Source organism: Eublepharis macularius, chromosome 11, assembly GCF_028583425.1.
Source record: "Eublepharis macularius isolate TG4126 chromosome 11, MPM_Emac_v1.0, whole genome shotgun sequence".
Classification (NCBI taxonomy): Eukaryota; Metazoa; Chordata; class Lepidosauria; order Squamata; family Eublepharidae; genus Eublepharis; species Eublepharis macularius.
This window is the reverse complement of record NC_072800.1, coordinates 70,382,614-70,401,559: the sequence shown is the minus strand read 5'-3', so window position 1 is coordinate 70,401,559 and position 18,946 is coordinate 70,382,614. Positions and strand designations below refer to the sequence as shown.

At 45.8% G+C, this 18,946-nt stretch overlaps 1 protein-coding gene across 1 annotated transcript in view; it reads right to left on the bottom strand.

Moving 5' to 3' along the window:
* MYO3A (myosin IIIA) overlaps positions 1 to 18,946 on the bottom strand; it is a 122,509-nt gene that overhangs the window by 74,956 nt on the left and 28,607 nt on the right. Inside the window, exons 5-6 of the mRNA XM_054991488.1 lie at positions 3,911 to 3,987; positions 600 to 745 (exon numbers count right to left, since the gene is read on the bottom strand). Coding sequence (XP_054847463.1) covers positions 600 to 745; positions 3,911 to 3,987 — 223 coding nt within the window. The remainder of the gene's footprint in view (positions 1 to 599; positions 746 to 3,910; positions 3,988 to 18,946) is intronic.

The window sequence follows — 18,946 nt, the reverse complement described above, 5'->3', positions numbered from 1 at the left end:
AAGTACTGCATTATTTGCATTTCAATAGCCCACAGTGTTGTCTCCCACTTTGCGTCCTGAATTGCAATCCTGCCACCAAAGACTAGGAACATGTCCTTGCGGCACGGATGCATTCTACATGATGGTTCTCAGGGAAGTGTTCCTAGCATTATGCCTGTAAGATGGTGGATCCAAGCCAAGAGGCATTCCTATATCAGATGGAATAGAGTGCCCCAGTCCAAAGATGCAGGGCGTACAGCCTAAAACGAACCTTCTAAGCATCCATTTAATTTAGCAGCCAGAACTCAGTCTATGCTACCTGCTACCAAATGAAAATATTTTCATGCAGTTAGAAAACATACAATACTGTTTACATCACAGAGTCCCACATCTCCAGACACTGTCTTGAACACAAACTCCTGTTCAGATACCTGATTTCCTCTCTAAAAAGTAAAATACAGAGAGTAAACTGAACCTATGTCATTTTACTGGTGAAAAAGAAAACGTACTTAATACATTGCAAAAACCACAGAACCATATAGTTTTCCAGTATTATCATGGCTATGGAAGAAACTACATGCCCAATTATACCTTGGTAACCACATGCACTGAGGCCGTACCTGGGTATTTTGAAAAGGGCTCTCATAGGATGCAAATCAGCCAAGGGTGGGTCCCCATCCCCCAGTTCTATAGCGGTGATTCCTAGTGACCACGCATCACACCGGGCATCATAGGAACTATCCAGCTGTTGCTCACAGGCAATCACCTATTAAGATGAAAAAAATACGTAACATACAAAGCATCTGGAGAGCTACCCAGATAATCACATTGTTTCTGCCTGACACGGTTCTTAAGCTTTCAAGTGCAGCAGCCAGAACAGCCATAATTTCAGGCTTTTTATATCCGCTAAGCACGAAGTGGAAATATTCTAAAAAGGTGAGTAGTTAAATTGTATTTTGATCCTCTGTGCCGTCTGTGAATAACTGCCATGCTGCAGAAAACAGCAGAGAGGCAGACACATAAAACCACGATGTGCTGCAGCAACGCCAGGAAAGAACTCCTCTATGGTTCCATAGCTATTGCTATGGTAACAGAACATCGGCGTAAGCATATAACATTTCAAAAAGAAATTTAAATTGCTTCTTTGTACGATGGAAGGCGTTGCAATCTAGAACCCAATAGAGCTCACATATTACTAAGTACACAGGATGGGTCTGGAGCCTTCACCCTACGTGAACTGTGAATTCAGATGTGAACTGGGAGTTCTTCTCCGTTCCCTTGCACAGGGTGCCCACTGCAGATCAGGACTATGGCGTGCCTGGAGAAAGGGCTCCAGCGTTCCCTCCTGCACCAGTTCCCAAATCAGAAATGGTCAGAGAAGATGTTATTGGGCATGTTAGGGAAACCCATATATTCCCTTTGATACATATAATTTTTTCCTAATAGACCAAAGAAAGCCTTCCTCTGGGGCCCTTCAGATTAGGGAAATGGCGGCAGAGGGAGGTTGAAGCCCCTTATAATAATAATAATAATAATAATAATAATAATAATAATAATGATGATGATGATGATGATGATGATGATGATGATGATGATGATGATGATGATGATGATGATGATGATGTTTATTGCTTTTCCGGCCGAAGCCACAAGCCATACACACACCAACAAAATATGAACTGTACACTTGAACATACCCAATTCACATAGACATAACTCGTCATTATCACTTTAAACTATCTAAACTCATGAAAATCTTGTTTCTTTATCACCGTGGCTAAAAAGGAAGCCACTATAGCAGAGGTTTGATTGTCAGGAAAGTTATCAGACAATAACACTGAGATTGCCCAAGGAATGAAGGGAAGCTTTTCTTTTAACATAATAGGAATAATAAATCTCTCTCTTTCCTTACTCCACTTAGGGCAAAAAACTATTATATGATCCAAGGTCTGTAACTTTCCTTGTCCACAGTCACAAACTCGTTCAGAATAAGGGAGTCCAGAGAAACGACCAGAAAGCACTTTAGAGGGGAAGGAGTTAAGTCCAGCCAATGTGAAGGCTCTGCGTTGAGCTGGAATCTTTAAAGAATAGCAATAAGATGGAATAGCCTCTGGGGGTGAAAGTCCCAGGGATAAGCCCAAACATGTACGTCTGGCTCTCTGGAGAGTACTGCTGTAATCGAGATCCTTTAGTTTTAATTTTATAACTCTTAGGGCCTCATTTGTCTGTAAAGATGTTATATCAATATCCAGAATTTTTAGTTTCTGGTTAATTAAATTAGTTCGGCTACTCTTATAGGTATCCTGCGAGATCAAATGTGCAAAACCTACTTTCCCTGAATTGTCCTTGTAAATTTCCTTGTTCAAGAACAACTTAAAGGCTGTAATCCATGCTCTCTTCTCAATTGAGGGTTGGGCGAATTCCACCCTAAGTGCAGTACCTGCTACGCATCTTGGGACTGAAAGCCCCTTATATGCAGGCACTGCAGTCTCAGTCCAAATAAGGCAATCTGTGAATGGGGACTGAGAAGAACCCGTAAGTCACACCTGACTGTTGCGCAGGGTGAGGGACCCAGACACAACCTGTGTACTCTGTAACGTGGGTACTGACCTTTATTAGAAATAGCAACCCATCCTCTTCAAGACATCGGAGAAGGCCTTAAAGGTCAGTGGGTCATCAGGAATGGGTTATGTCTACTTGGATTAGATGAAGATTTAACTAGACTAGCTGCCTTCTTCTTATCTTTAATCTGGACTGGATAACTTGCAACTCACCAAGCAGAACTCAAGTCTGCCAACCATACATGACAGTCCATCTGATTCAATAAACGAAGTCTTTGTATTGCCTACATGGAAATGCAAAAACAAGAGGCAGGACCCAGTACTTGGCAGGAGTTCCGTGTTAGGCCTGATGGATCACACTTGTGAATCCATTCCTTTAGAGGTGCCCTAAACAAGCACCTCTAAAGGAACATGATTTGGTGCTCACATGTTGCAAAACAGCTCAGTTTCCTGGCAAGCATGATTATTTCGTGCCACAGTGTACCCAAATACCTTACCTTTTAACACTGTGAATACAACTCTTGAATAACAGGAAAAGTCACTAGTTTAAATATAGTTTTTCACATAAATCATGAGATAGATTGAGATGTTATGCCCCAATCCTGTGCTCTAAGTGACTCTGAGACACATGGAATGCCATGTGGCAGAACTGTCCCATCCACCTCAGTATTGGGGAAGGCTGTACATGCGCTCAAACACAGATGCATGTATACTTTTCAGAGCACAAGAGCGTTTCACTTCCCGCATGAACTCTGTAAGATTTGGACTGAAGCTAGCACGTGTCTATACCTCTGAGCTAACCTTCCCACTGCCATTGACTGGGAATAAATGACAGCAATTAGTAGACTCTTCATCAGAGTTTTCATTCTGCCTCGACACCCTTGATATAAAATCCCTTGGGATTCCTAAATGTGTGGCTTGAGTTGAATATGGAGAACTCAACTTACTATATTTGCTTAGTTTTGTTATTTCCTTAGGGAAACACACACACACAAGAGACATGCATGACATTACCCGAGCCAGTAAAATACATACATTACTTCATTGCTTTCGATCATGAATGCCATAGACTGAATTTTAAACAGGAAAATGAAAATCACAGAGCATATTACAATGGACTCCTTTATGGAGGAACTTCAGTGCAAGGTAAGTTATTTTGTTGTTCTCTAATAAAACCCACTGACTCATCCCCTTATTTATAAAGTAACCTCAATGCTTATCTTACGGACAAGGTCTTCAAAGGATTTGGAGCATCACAACAGAGAGTTCTAGAAAGTTGCAGAAACAAAAAGAACTGGGAAAAGTAGAAGCTAAAAAAAGAAAACATAAGCAGACAGCACTAAAACCAGGAATTAATAGTCTCATCTAACCTCAGGAGCCATCCAAAAGGGAGTCCCCACTGACGTATTCCGCCGGAGACGAGTACTGGTCAGCTGAGCAGATACACCTAAAAAGAGACAGTCAGCTGGACATCAGTGTGACAGTTGTACTTAAGGAGCACTGTCCAGAGGTCATCACTCCTTTTGTTATCTCATGAAGGCATCACAACATAGTGTTTCCCCTTTAAAGTCTTTTTTAGCATTTCTGCCGTCCTCCGAAAGTAAGCAAGCAAACAAGCAGTGCTCTGCCACAGAAGCTGGTAAATATTCCTTAAACATTCTGCATTTCCTCCCCTGCCAATGGCTTAAGAGGAGCTTGAATTTAGTTCCAAATGAGTATTTTTACAAGCAGTCCAGACTGCACATTTTTGGGGACGGGTGATTATAGTATTTCTGCATCCTTTTCTTAGCAGCAGGAAAACCACAACGAGCATTTGAAAGAAGCAAACTACCCTTTTATTTAAGGCATCATGCACCTTTTTAACACACTGGTGGTATTCTTTTTAAAGGAACAGTACCAGTACAAGAATTCATTATTTATTCATTCACTCCATTCCAGTGTTACAAACAAAATGGGAGTTTTAACAGCTTGCTTGAGTTAAAAGTACTACTAATGAGAGAATGAGAGGTGGGGGGGGGACTGCCACCAAGCATACGGCAGTTGTAGAATAAAATCACAGATTTGTGCTAGAATATGAAATATAATGACATCATAGAAAATGTAATTCACATAATGGAATCCTGTTACCAAAACATGCATCTGACATTTGATTTTCAGGGAATCCTTGCCACAGTGGGCTGGATCCAGCCAGCCTCTTCATTCATTATCACCAGGGCTCATTTCGAGGGGGAACACGCAGGAACGCAGTTCCGGTAGTTCCCCAAAGAGGTCACATGACAGGTGGCCTCGCCCACCTGACTCTCAGCCATTTTGGGCCCATTTCGGCCTGGATTGGGGCTGAAATGGCCCGGATTGGGCCTCTGATGGGTGGTGGATCACTGTCGCACTCAGCAGCGGCCCAATTCTGACCATTTTGGGCCCCTTTTCAGCCATTTTCAGCCCCTTTTGCTATTTTGGGCCCAATTTCGGCCCTGAATGGCCAGGATTGGGTCCAAAACAGCCAGGATAGGTGGTCAGGGGGTGTGGCATATGCAAAACAGTTATGCTAATGACACACTTTTAGTGATGTCAAGGGGCATGGAATATGCTAATAAGTTATGCTAATGAGTTCCTCCAGCTCTTTTTCTATGAAATGACCCATGAGTATCACCCATTTCTCTTCCTTACTACAGTCTACATCCCACATGGCTTTTGAACATGCATATTCCATGGACCACAGAATAGTCCTTTTTGGTGGTTTGTGCCCCCCCCCTTTTATCAAATTGGTTGGATCCAACCCACTGGTTTGTCTGCCAACAGAGAGAGGTTGGTGAGAATTCAGGGGCACATTGTAGCATCAAAATCCTTGGCTTTATGCTTGCTTCATATTTTCTGCTACTGTTCCCTTTTGTATCTGTTCACTGAGTGTCCTGACTATTGCTCATTATTGCATTTTGCTCAGTGAATGTCCAGTTGTTGATTCTACTGCATTTCACTTGCACTGTGTAATCCACCTTGGGAGTGCTCCCACTCTCATGACCAGCGCTAGAACATCACTTCCAGAAGTGACATTGTCGCATGCAGGCTGGGAGTGTGTGTGAATGACCTTTTAAGTACCAGCCCCCTCTTCTGCCAGTACCAGACCTGGCAACCCTACTCCTGGGGGAACCTGAAGATCTCCCAGAATTATAACTGATCTCCAGACTAGAGAGCAGTTCCCCTGGAGAAAACGGGAGCTTTGGAGGGTGAACTCCTGGCATTACATCCCACTTGAAAACCTTCCCCTCCTCCAACCTTGCCCTCTTCAGGATCCACTCCCGAATCTCCAGGAATTTCCCAATCCAGAGTTAGCAACCCAAAGTCTAGGCCTGAGATGCAACTGACAGAAGCTACAGTAAGCATTGCCAGGCACGGCCCAGCAATCAGCGAGGGATAGGGGGAGGTGGGAATTTACTGGGAAAATGAACATCCTTTTCCGTGCCATGAAATAACTTCTGGTGCAACCCACAAGCAACAATGTCACGCTGGGGACGACGCTTTAGCGCTCAGCCAAAAACTATGTTTTTGACCAAGTGCTAAAGCACTGCCCCTGGCATGATGCAATTGTTTCCAGGTTGCACTGGGCATTAAGTTATCATTGGGGATGACAATTGTGCTCCTCCCATTTGGCTGGCCATTAGCAGGCAAATGAGAACCCCAGTGGCTTGGCTAGAGAAGTTGGTTGGCTTACTTAGAGATCCTGGGTGTAAAATATTAACCTTTTGCTTGGCAGTAGTCAGGCTGTCTCTCTCTCCCCTTCTATAAGGGAATGAGTGTGGCAACACGGCAAAAGAGGGGAGGATGAGGGAACATGGCAGCTGACATCCTTTCCCGGCTACTGGGAGTAGGCAGGCCCAGAGCCTCCCAGCTTTTTGTTCCTCTTTGGCCCCCGTCCCAGGCTTGGGACCTGCCTGCAAGAGAGGCACAACCCACTGACCAACAATGGAAGAACCACAACCTTATGTACTTCTGCATAACTGTTTGTTGTTTGTCAAGCTCACGCAGTTGCATTCATGTCTAGTGAACTTGGAGAAAAACAAGAAGAGTCCATTTTTTCCTCACCCCAGACAGAACACACTTCTGAACTAAATTCATCCACTCTGGCCCAGAAAGGGGTTGCAGAACTGGACCTTTTTTGCCAAAGAAAAGGAAGTGACTGAGATTTTTATTACACTACATTGTCAGATTTGATTATCGCAGATTGCTTCGTGAAGAAAACAAGCAAGCATAAAGCTAGCATTCACTGGCATGACATGCTCAGTTGAAAACACAGTTGAAAACTCTAAAGTGCCACCAATATTTAAGAGCGCATCCTTGTTCAGATGCAACAGAAAACAGGCTTCAAATTTTAATTGCAAGACAAATTTTCTTTAGGCTTATTTTTTAATTATCATCATCTTTTTTGCTGTTGGCAGCGAACTGGCATTTCAGATTACAGAGTCTCGGTTGTCTTGATGAGTGATGTTTCCGTGGGCTCTCATCGCTTGCAAAAAGAACCATGATGTCATGCCACAGTTGGCATTATTCTCTTCCAGCACTTCATCAGCCAGTCATGCGTAATACAAGACAAGTCTTTTTTTAAAAAAAAAACTTGCAAATATCTGACAATAGCTTTTCCACTGGCTGGATGTTTTTTGTTTTTTTTAAAGAAAGGCGAAAGTGAAAAATGATGAAATTGTTTTTGGATGAGAAACAGTATCATCGTTTAAATACTGCATAAAGGCAGATGGATTAAAACCGCAGCACAGACCTTATACAGATGAACATTTATAGTTAAAGACATGGACAGAAACAAAGCTAACCACACATTTCAGACATACAGGTGCCTTTTATACTTGGGGCCAAACTAGATGTGACACTGTCTTTGTGTCCACTACAGGAATGCTGCCGTCATTTTAAAACAACTTAAAAATATTGCAAAGGGGTCTGCAGCACAACAGGTCGAGGCACTCTTCCCCCTCCCCTTGCCTTTTCAAGTGCTGAAATGGCCATGTGCCCCACCCCACCCCCGGCCCACTGTTTGAAAAGGCATGGGAGAAAAACAAGAGCACCTCAGTCTACTGCTCAGGCCCTTGTGGCATTTTTAAATCACTTTAAAATGGCAGCAACATTAAAAACTACATTTTGTTTCCATCTGTAGATGGACAGTTAACTCTCATATTATTGATCTGCTCTGTTTTGTCTGTGGTTTTCTACAATCCATGGATAAATAGATAACCTGATCGTCATTATTCCAAATATACTTGCCGTGTGTCAGGTCCAGTATATATCTAAACTGTACTGACTCCATTTTCTAATGCTTCTAGTGTTTAAGTGCTTTCTCCCCAGGTGCACCAGTTCCCAGGCAGCATTCCCACCGGAGGAGACTGTTTTGTCTAACACCGTTCCACCAAGCATTGGCCTTGAAGGAGAGCAGCTTCCCAAGACTGAAAGATGTTGTTTTGAGAACTGTGGGGGGAGGCTGTTCCAGATGGGTATTGTTACTCTGTATCCTATGCTTGCTCTTCATTGGTAACAATGATCATGTACCATCCTGAGTCTCCTATTCAGGACAGTGGACTATAATGGACCTTGTCTGCAGTAAAGTTTCCTTTCTCAAACAATGGACTTGTGTTTGCTTCTAAAGGGAACCCTGTAGTGAGAGCCTTATTTAGCCACAGTCTGACATTTTGTTACCAATCATGTCTGAGTCGGGCCCAGCGGAATCCAAGGTTGTCCCGGACAGGGATCCTTTGTTCGATCCGTATGCGTCTCCCGACAATCAACCTGTACAAGCCCAAGACTCCCAGGAGCTGGGAGCAGCCGGGAACGGAACCGGAGCTTCCACTTCCACCCCGCCTCTCATCGACCTCAGCACTCGGGACGAGACCGAAGGCGACCCCGGGGCAAGGCCGAAAGCGACCGCTCTCCCCTTGATCTTGGTACCCACCCCGTCGGAGTGGGGAGCCAGACCCCGAGAAACGAGAGAGCGCCGGGCAGGTGGACTCCATCCACGAGTTTCGATGGACGGGCGCCGAAGCCTAGAAACCGTCCCGGAGCTAGATAGCAGCCAACCATGGCGATATTGGAACAGGACGTTCGAGCAAACGGAGGGGGACACGTCTCGCCGCGGCGCCCTGAGTTGGGATTATTCCGAACTTGCCCCGTGGAAAGAGCCAATGGAAGTCCCTGAACAAAGTTGGGAGCAGATACAAGGTCGCACCTATGCGGTAGATACCAGCATCTCGGCCGTGACAGGTATGGCCAAGGGAATTCTAGCCGCGAGGTCGCGAGTCGTCCAAGGGGACCCTCCTCCTTGGGGCCCCTTTTCCCCGGTGAGTGCAACGAATGAAGGTTCCATGAGTGAACAACCGGGGCCAAGTCGAATGCAACAGTTAGAAGCTAAGCTGATGGATATGGAAGAAAGTTTGGCTCATGCCATTCATTTAATTTCTGCAATGGGAGCAGGAGAAAGACTGTCCCCTGAAGAGATGGCGATACAGATAGCTACCCTCCAAGGTGTCATCTCCTATCCGATGGAGGAAGTTCAACAGCGGTCGTCACCTACCGGCGCAGGGGGCACCTATCCTGGCGAATTGGGAGAACAACCCAAGGAACTTCCCACACAGCAGGAAATTCCACCGAGAGGGGATAACCCGGTTGAGCCACCCGGTAAGACTCCCGTTGAGAGGCCTACGGAAGGGGAGGAAAAGCCAAGTGATACACCGGTGATACCCCCCCATACTTCTCCTATAACGGTCCGGCCGGACCAAGCGGGAGCACCCGCGGCCCCATCCGAGGGGGGAGCCCCTGGTCAACCGCGAGAAACTGTTCCCGTCGGGCAACCTTCGGGAGACGGTCTACCAGCACCACGAGGCCAGCCGTTGCTTCCCAGAATAACAACGCCTGGAGGGGCAAGCCCGCGCGGCCTCCCACCCGTTCGACCCTCGCCGCTGCGGCCCCTCTCACCTCGACCACAGCTCATACCGTTGCAGCAGCCCCAGGACCAGCCCGTCTTACCACCTCCGAATCAACCGGGAAGGCCCGCACCTCTACGACACCTCCAACCCCCTCCTCAGCGGCCGATCTCCACTCAACCACACCAGCCTCCTCCACCTCGACAGCTGCCGCCAACGCCTCCCGTGTTACCAGCCAGGCCAAGACTGCCGCCACCTGCTCGCCCACCACTGCAGCCTCCGGCCCAACCGAGACCACCCCCGGCAGCTCCACCACGACAACCTCCGCCAGCACCGCCGGTCCAACCTCCGCCGGCACCGCCGGTTCAACCGCCGCCAGTACAGCCGCCACCGTTGCCCCGACCAAGGCTCCAGTTACCTCCTCCCGCGCCCCAGGCGCAATTAAGACTGCCGATGGACTTCTACCCAACGCCTGCTCCGAGACAAGAACTCCCGATGGGCTGGGTGAAGTTGGAAGCCACCTTTGATGGGGATCCCTCCAAACTGGGATTTTTCTTGGTGCAAGTGGTACAGTTTTTCAACCGGTGGGGGCACCTTTTTGGCAGTGAGGCTAGCCAAATTGAACATCTTGGATCTCGTTTACAGGGCAAGGCAGCAGATTGGTATGTGGGACTATACAATGTTGGGGCCCCAGAACTCGATACTCTCCAGGGGTTAGTGGATGCTATTCGAGCACAATATGAAGACCCCTTAGAAGAAACCCGGGCCCGAACAGAATTGCAAGCCATCAAACAAGGCAGCATGTCAGCAAGAGACTATGTCACAAAATTCCGGCAATTAGCAGCCAAGTGCCCTAGGTGTGAGGAGTCCACAAAAATTATTCTGTTCAAACAAGGACTTAACCCGAGACTTTTGGACAGAGCCCTCATGCAAGACAATCCCCCTACACTGTTAGGTTGGATCCAACTTGTTTGCGAAGTGGAGAATCGCATTTTAGAAGTCCGTTTGGTTGAACAACAACAACAAACGGGACAAAGAAGACCATTGACCTTACAGAGGGGAGCACGGGGAGCTGGCTACGCCACCCGTGGAGCGAGAGATGCTAGATGGCAACAAGGGCTGTGCTTGCAATGCGGACAGGCTGGTCACTTTGCAGCACAATGCCCCTACCGGCCTGTGCAAAGACCTCCGCTTCAATTACGGCGTCCAACCCTTGCTCCGTTTCCTACGCTCCAACGCCCGACTCCAGCTCCACGAGCGAATAGAGGCCGCGGCGCTTCCCAAAGGCCAGCCTCAGAGAGAGGGCTGGAAGCGGAAGAAGTTATGGAATACGATCCCGCTTCCCCATCTTCAGAAGTCAATCCAGAAAGTCCCCAGTCGGGAAACGAGATGGATCTGTCGTAAAAGGACCCAAACGACAGATCCGCCCCAAGGCCGTCCCTGCACGGAACCGGCCACCTGGGTCCATTTTATTCATGCCAGTGACTCTAATCAACCCAGAGAGAAAAATGCACATTCGGGTGCAAGCTCTTATTGACTCGGGCTGCTCGAGAGACATCATAGCCCCAGCTCTAGTCAATGGACTGGTCTTACCAACTCGGGATTTACAAAATCCAGTAATCTTTGAACAAATGGATGGTACCAACATGAATCCTGTCACAACTGAAACCATCCCGGTGATCACAGGCATGGGACAACATTGGGAGAAGAGGTCCTTTGTCATCAGCTCTACTGCCAAGTACCCGTTAATTCTAGGCAGCAAGTGGCTATGTGATCACAATCCCTACATAGACTGGGCACAAGGATGTATTACCTTCAGTCATGCCAACTGTAAAAATCACCGTTGGAATCAAAACTGGGGAGAAGATCCAACTCATAAGGAAAAGGCCCTCCTCACCCAAGAAGAAGTCAACCAAATACCCGAACCGTACTGGCCTTTCCTAAATGCTTTCTCGGAGGAGGAAGCTGATACTCTACCCCCGCACCGACGAACGGACTGTGCGGTGGAAATTTTACCCGGAGCCTCACTGCCCAAAGGACGACTCTATCCCATGAGTCTCCATGAACGCGAAGAGCTCCGGAAATTCATCGACACCAACCTCCAACGAGGGTTCATCCGCCCAGCCTCTAGCCCCCACGCCGCTCCAGTCCTCTTCGTGAAAAAGAAGGATGGGGGACTCAGACTGTGCACGGATTTCCGAGGACTGAATGCAGTATCCACCAACAACGCCTATCCTATACCGCTCATCCGAGACCTTCTCAACGTCGTGGCCCAAGGTAAGATCTTTACGAAATTAGATCTAAAAGATGCTTACTTCCACGTTCGTATCAAGGCAGGGGATGAGTGGAAAACCGCGTTTAATACGCCCCTCGGACAATATGAATACTTAGTTATGCCTTTTGGATTGACGGGAGCCCCGTCTGTATTCATGTCCATGATAAACGAAGTTCTACACGAATTTCTGTACAAAGGGGTGGTGGTGTACCTTGATGATGTTTTAATTTATTCGGACACCGAGGAAGAACATATTCAAATGGTACAAAAAGTCCTAGCCACCTTGATGAAGAATAAACTGCCCATCAAGTTGTCCAAATGTGAATTCCATAAAACCGAACTCACTTACCTCGGGTATTGTATCTCCCAAGAGGGTCTGAAAATGGATCCAGCCAAAATACAGGCGATCCAAGATTGGCAGACACCCACCACCCGCAAAGAACTGCAATCCTTCCTGGGTTTTGCCAACTTCTATAGAGACTTCATAGCAAATTTCGCCCAAATCACACTCCCCTTAACAGAGTTGCTGAAAACCAAAGATAAAGGGGACCAAGCTAAAAAACCCTCTTCCAAACTACAATGGACCCCCGATTGCCAAATGGCCTTCGAATGCCTAAAAAAGCAATTTGTAACGGAACCCATCCTCTCCCACCCCAACGAACAATCCCCCTTCATAGTACAGGTCGACGCCAGCGATACGGCGATAGGGGGGGTTTTACTACAGAAGGGGGAGGATGGGAAATTGCGGCCTTGTGCATTCTTGTCTAGAAAGTTTTCGGAGGCGGAAAGGAATTGGAATGTGTGGGAGAAGGAGGCCTTTGCAGTAAAAACAGCCCTTACTAACTGGAGACATTGGCTGGAGGGGGCGCGATACCCTTTCGAGGTCTGGACAGATCATAAAAATTTGGAGGCCCTCCGAAGCCCACGCAGACTGAATGCCAAGCAATTGCGGTGGGCGGAATTCTTTTCCAAATTCAACTTCACTCTAAATTATCTCCCGGGCAAAACTAACTTTTTGGCGGACGCCCTGTCGCGCATGCCCCAACATAAGAGCAAGCGGGCGGAGACTGTCGACACGGTCTTCTCACCTACGCAACTTGGGGGCGTGGTGACTACTCGCAGCCATGCCAAGCAGCCCCTCCCGGCCAACCAAGAGTGGAAATCGAAACTTAAAACTGAAGTGGAGAAGGAGGGGGATAAAGCTCCGCGAAACAAACTAACCCAATCCCCACAAGGGGATTGGCTAGCTGGGAGCAAGTTTTATGTCCCGGACAGCCTCAAGCTGGAGGTCTTGCAGCGCTGTCACGATGCTCCCATTGCTGGACATTATGGGTACCTGAAAACTTTACACCTAATTCAAAGACAATTCTGGTGGCCAGGCATGCGCAAAGACATTTCCCAATACGTTAGTTCCTGCCCTGTTTGCCTCAGCGCAAAAACCAGAAAAGGGAAACCTCCGGGTCTCCTGCAACCATTGGAAACGCCGAACAGGCCCTGGGAAGTAATCTCCATGGACTTTATAACTGATCTACCTATTTCAAAAGGACATAATTGTATTTTAGTTGTGGTAGATCTGTTCTCCAAACAAGCTCATTTTATCCCCTGTACTGCTATACCTTCCGCTCGAAAACTAGCGGATCTGTTTCTAAAATACATCGTAAAATTACATTCTTTTCCGTCCAAGGTGATTTCGGATCGCGGCGGACAGTTCGTTGCCAACTTCTGGCGGGAGCTTTTGAAAATGTTGAATATTGAGCAAGGCATCAGTTCAAGCCACCACCCACAAACCGACGGGCAATCCGAAAAAACAAATCAAATATTAGAACAGTTCCTTCGTTGCTACATCAATTTTCAACAAGATAATTGGGTGGACCTTCTCCCTCTAGCCGAATTCTCCTATAACAACAGTGTACACGCTTCAACGGGAGAGGCCCCATTCAAAATTGTATACGGAACTCACTTCAATCCCTTCCCATTGGACGCACCCCCTCTCCATTCCTCTAAATTGCCAGATGTATCTTCGTGGTGGGGGGAGGCGGCGCAGCAGTGGACTCTTATTAAGAAACACCTTGAAAAAGCCAAACTGGATTATAAAAAATACGCAGATCGCCATCGTGTGGCCGAATGGGAATTACAACCCGGAGATCATGTGTATATTTCCACAAAAAACCTGAAACTAGCTCAGACAAGCCGCAAACTCGCTCTGAAATTCCTGGGACCTTTTCCTGTGCGCAAGATAATAAATAAAGTGACTGTTGCTGTAACTTTGCCCAAGAATCTGCGCCATGTGCACGATACGTTCCATGTCAGCCTTTTAAAGAGAGCTCCCACCGACAACAAATGGCACATCAAAGCTCCACCCATTCCAACTTTAATTGACGACCAAATACACTATGAGGTACAACAAATTTTGGACTCTAAACTCAAGCGAAATCAGCTTTTTTACCTCATTAGATGGAAGGACTTTGATTCTGGTTACGATGAATGGGTGAACTCTGCACATGTTCATGCTCCTAGATTAACCAAAGCTTTTCATACTCGCTACCCATATAAACCAGGGGGGGATCTGTTTTAAGGGGGGCAGAATGTCAGGTCCAGTATATATCTAAACTGTACTGACTCCATTTTCTAATGCTTCTAGTGTTTAAGTGCTTTCTCCCCAGGTGCACCAGTTCCCAGGCAGCATTCCCACCGGAGGAGACTGTTTTGTCTAACACCGTTCCACCAAGCATTGGCCTTGAAGGAGAGCAGCTTCCCAAGACTGAAAGATGTTGTTTTGAGAACTGTGGGGGGAGGCTGTTCCAGATGGGTATTGTTACTCTGTATCCTATGCTTGCTCTTCATTGGTAACAATGATCATGTACCATCCTGAGTCTCCTATTCAGGACAGTGGACTATAATGGACCTTGTCTGCAGTAAAGTTTCCTTTCTCAAACAATGGACTTGTGTTTGCTTCTAAAGGGAACCCTGTAGTGAGAGCCTTATTTAGCCACAGTCTGACAGCCGTGCATCTCCCTATTAAATGCCATCAACAGTTATGTCGGCATGTCTCTTTACCAGGCACAGAACAATGATAACAAAAAGGCTCTCTTGATCAAAACCAGAGATGCTCAGAGGTTTATCTATTGATACAGCTTAGGATGATGAAAAGCAAATATTCAGCTCACCCATGACTCACCGCTCAGTATCTGCTGAAGGTAACGGGAGAATTTTCTTTCTATTTGGATAGCTCATTTGATTAGTTCAAATGAAATTGATTCAGCTAATCATTTTGTTTTAAAGAATGACTCACATGCAGTTTATAGCGAACTAAGGGCAACATTAGACTGGATCTAAGAGGATGCTACTGGTGCCATGTGACTACAGAGATTCTCTTCAAGTTTTAGAAAGCTTTTGGAAGGTCACTGTGGGCCAGAACCTCACAGGGTTGGACAGAGGGTGCTTCAGCAGAGATGATATTAATGAGGAAGTTTACATCCGCATTTCCAGGGATTGATTTGTTTTAAATGGCTGTGTCAGGCTCCGCTACCCCAAGGCTGGAGTTCTGGGCTATCCCCCCTTCTTCAAATGCCTTGTACAGCCTTGAAGGGGGGAAAGAAGCCTCAGAAATGGGAGGAGGGTTTTTTTTGTCTCCATCCTGTTCCCTCTTTCTCTAGCCATCTGTCACCCTGTGCAGCTCTCTGGAGTGGCCATACTCTTCCTCCCCAGCTTCTGCCAGCCTGGCTATTTAAAGGAGCCCCAAGGATGGCCCCTTTCCCTGGGGTACCCCAAGATGTGACAAGAGGGAGCCAAGGGCTCCCACTACCCTGCCTCCCTCCATGAGGCCCTGCGTTGGGGTTAGCCTGTCTCCGCCCACCTGTTTTCATCTTCCTCCTCTGGCCATACCTCTTGCAGGCCTCACCCACCAGGTTTCCTGGCTTCATGCCTTTCAGCAGGCTGCTTGCTCCCACAGCTTCCCTGCCTGCCACCTGTGCCACACAGCTGCTGCAGGGGGCAGCAGGGGGCACTCCAGGGCTTGCCTTCTCATTCCTATCAAGTTGGGGGGGGGGCGAGTGGCCACGGCCATTGTTGCTGTCACTTAGGGTCCTTTCTCTCACCGGCATCAGCCCTTCCTCTGGCCTTGCGGCGTCTGGCCACCGCCTTCTCAGCAGCCGTGAGGCTCTGGCTGTTGCTGTTGCTGCCGCTGCTCCTCCCAGGATCCACATGGATGGTGAGGGGGGAGGGGCAGCCAAACCCAGACAGGCTGTTTCCATGTTTCCACATGATCGTCTTAACCATGTTCACAAATAAAAAAGATGTACTAGAGATTTTTTTAAAAGAGACAGTCTATAGCATGCTCCTAAGCATGTTTATTCAGAACTGAGGGCCAAGCTACACATGACGAATGACACTTGAACGGCAAGTGGATTGAGTGGAGGGCGAGTGAACAGGGAGAAATACACTTGCTGTTCAAGTGTCATTCGTCATGTGTAGCTTGGCTCTCAGTCCCACTGCTGAACTCTGTGTTTACAAACTAGCATGTGTTTAGAATTGAAACCTTACTGTGAAATCCTAAACTGAGTTCCATCTTTCTAAGGCTGTTACCTTCAGTGGAATTAGAAGGGTATAATTTCTTTAAGACTGCACTGATAATATTCTTGAAAAAAATTTAGTGGTTCAAGACACTGTGATGATTATAAGAATCAATTCACTGATTCAATTATTGCAGTTTGCAGAATTTTAATTAAATTGTTCACTAGGATGTGTAGTGGTTAGAGCATCAACCTAGGTTCTTGGCGATCCGAGTCTGAACCCCTCATTCTGCCATGGAAGCTTGCTGCGGACCGTGGCCCAGTCACAAACTCTCAACCTAACCTATCTCACAGTAGGATTTGAGTCAAGTGGCCCCATAGAGACCAACAAGATTTTCATGGTATGTGATTTTGAGAGTCAATGCTTCCTCCTTCTGAACCTCACAGAACCTACCTCACCAGGTTGTTGTGAGGATAAAATGGAGGAATGACAGGGTTGCCAGGTCTGTGCTAGCAACCAACAGGGGTCAGAGGAGACTTTTGGGCAAAAACTCTGGTTTTGTCCAAAAACTATGGCTTCAGCAACAACATGTTGGAATCACTTCCTGCCTCAGAAGAACTGATGACAGCAAGTCTGCTGGCAACGTCATTAGTCTGCCAGTGGCCGCATGAAGTTGCCAGTCTGTTCCTGTTTCCCCCTTTAATTTCCCCCTGCCAGACAGCTGAGTGGTGGTGGGGAGGTGGATGTTGGGGGCAGGGGACTACCACACACTACCGTGACAGACTGACCAGTATAAATAACACTAAAAGTTAGTTTTCATAATTTCTGCAAAAGATTAACTTATTTGGCTAAAGAGAAGTTTAAAATAAGCCCGTATGTGCCATCCTTAAAGAATCCAAGATCACATAACCCTTTATTACTCTCCCCCTACCCTTTTCCTGTACAATTTAGTTTATTCATCTTTGAGATCCCTTATCTCTTTCTTCTTTACTTCTCTTTATTCATCTTTATGTTGCATTCCTCAGGTACTTTTTTCCTTTCTAAAATATGGACTTCTCCCTTCTGTGCTTTTTCCATTCCTTACCCCAGGAATGCATTATCCACGATATTGTGAATTTGATCCTTTTTAGACTGTAAGAAATCCCTAGGACACAGATAAAATAAATTTAATAAAATCAACTGAAAAGAAATCTGTTTCTTTTGTCTCTGGTCACTCTATATCCGGAATCAGCAACCTTTTATAATTAAAAGGCTACATCAACATCCAGAGCAAGAGACCAAAGAGCCAGCAAAAGAAAGCCTATTTGCATAACCAAAAATATATAACTTAACATTATTGAAAACTGAAATACTGTTTAATAATCCATACTGCAGCCCAAACACTGATTTTTGTGAGTCTTTTATTAGGAAGTAGCACACACGGGATCTCAGAATACTTTTTACGTTATTTGTAATTCGCCTTTCTCACTGAGACGCAAGGCAGATTGCACAGTGTGAATCAGTGCAGTCAATCTCAATAAGTAACAAATAACAAATATATTCTGGAGCACCCAGAATGGTAGTGTGTTGATAGTTGTAGCCCTCAGCCTTAGATGTTACAGCAAGACAAAGCATTTCTATAAACAGTGCCAAGTGCTTAGAAAGATATCACTTGGATCACACGGTAAATTAGCATTCACATGTATATACTTTTTTTTTAAAAAAAAACCTCCCTTGAAATCTCCATTTTGGGGCATTTTGGTCAAGAGACACATATCTCATACAAGACTCATGAGTCATGAGTCCATCTCTACACTTGAGTGTTTTGAAATTACTGCTATTTTCAAGAAAGCTGGTTGTGGTCTGAATTACTATTCCCACAGAAAAGTCCTCAAGGAATGTGACAAAAAGAACTGGGGGAGATTTTCATGCACCAATTCTTGCATTCAAATGCCCCCAAATTAACATAAACATTCAAATCATCTTTTTTTCTGGCTGTCAACTTCCTACTCAGAACAAAATTCAAAAACAAAAGCCACGTAATAACTGATTAAGATTATTTTGTTATGGTATTATGTGCATTTTGGTTTTGGATCTTGCTACAGATCAATAGAGACATCTGCTTTTCTTTCTCTATATTCAGAAGCAAAACTTTCTCCGTATCTTATCTATTTATAGATCATGATTTGAAATTCATTAGTAAGTCATTATTTCATCTCCGAATATATGTAACTGTTTTCTGTAACCACGCAACCTACAGCACATTACACATGAAATGAAAACAATTTAAACAAAATTAAGTTAATTAAACACAAATCTAATTAATTTGTGACTAGTGCTATATCTGGGTCACATGCAACACATTTAATAATGCAAAGATAATGAAAGTCACAGTAAATGCCTCAACAAAGTTAAACAGTATAAACTAAAATGGAATTAGCTAAGTACTAGAGAACATGCTTTGTCTACAGAAGGCCTCCGGTTCAGTCCCTGACTTTTCAATGTGCCAGTCTGTGCAAAATGAGGTTAGGGGCATAAGCCTCAAAGTGAGGCATAGAAAAGGTTACCAGGCCAAAGCTGTCAACATCTGGATGCAACTGTGGGGCAAGACTTGGCATAGTGGCATCACTTCCAGTAAAAATTGGAAGAGAGGGACTCCATTAGAAACCCTAGGATTCACAAAAACTCTGTCATAAAACCATAGAATTTTTGTTAATTCTACAGAG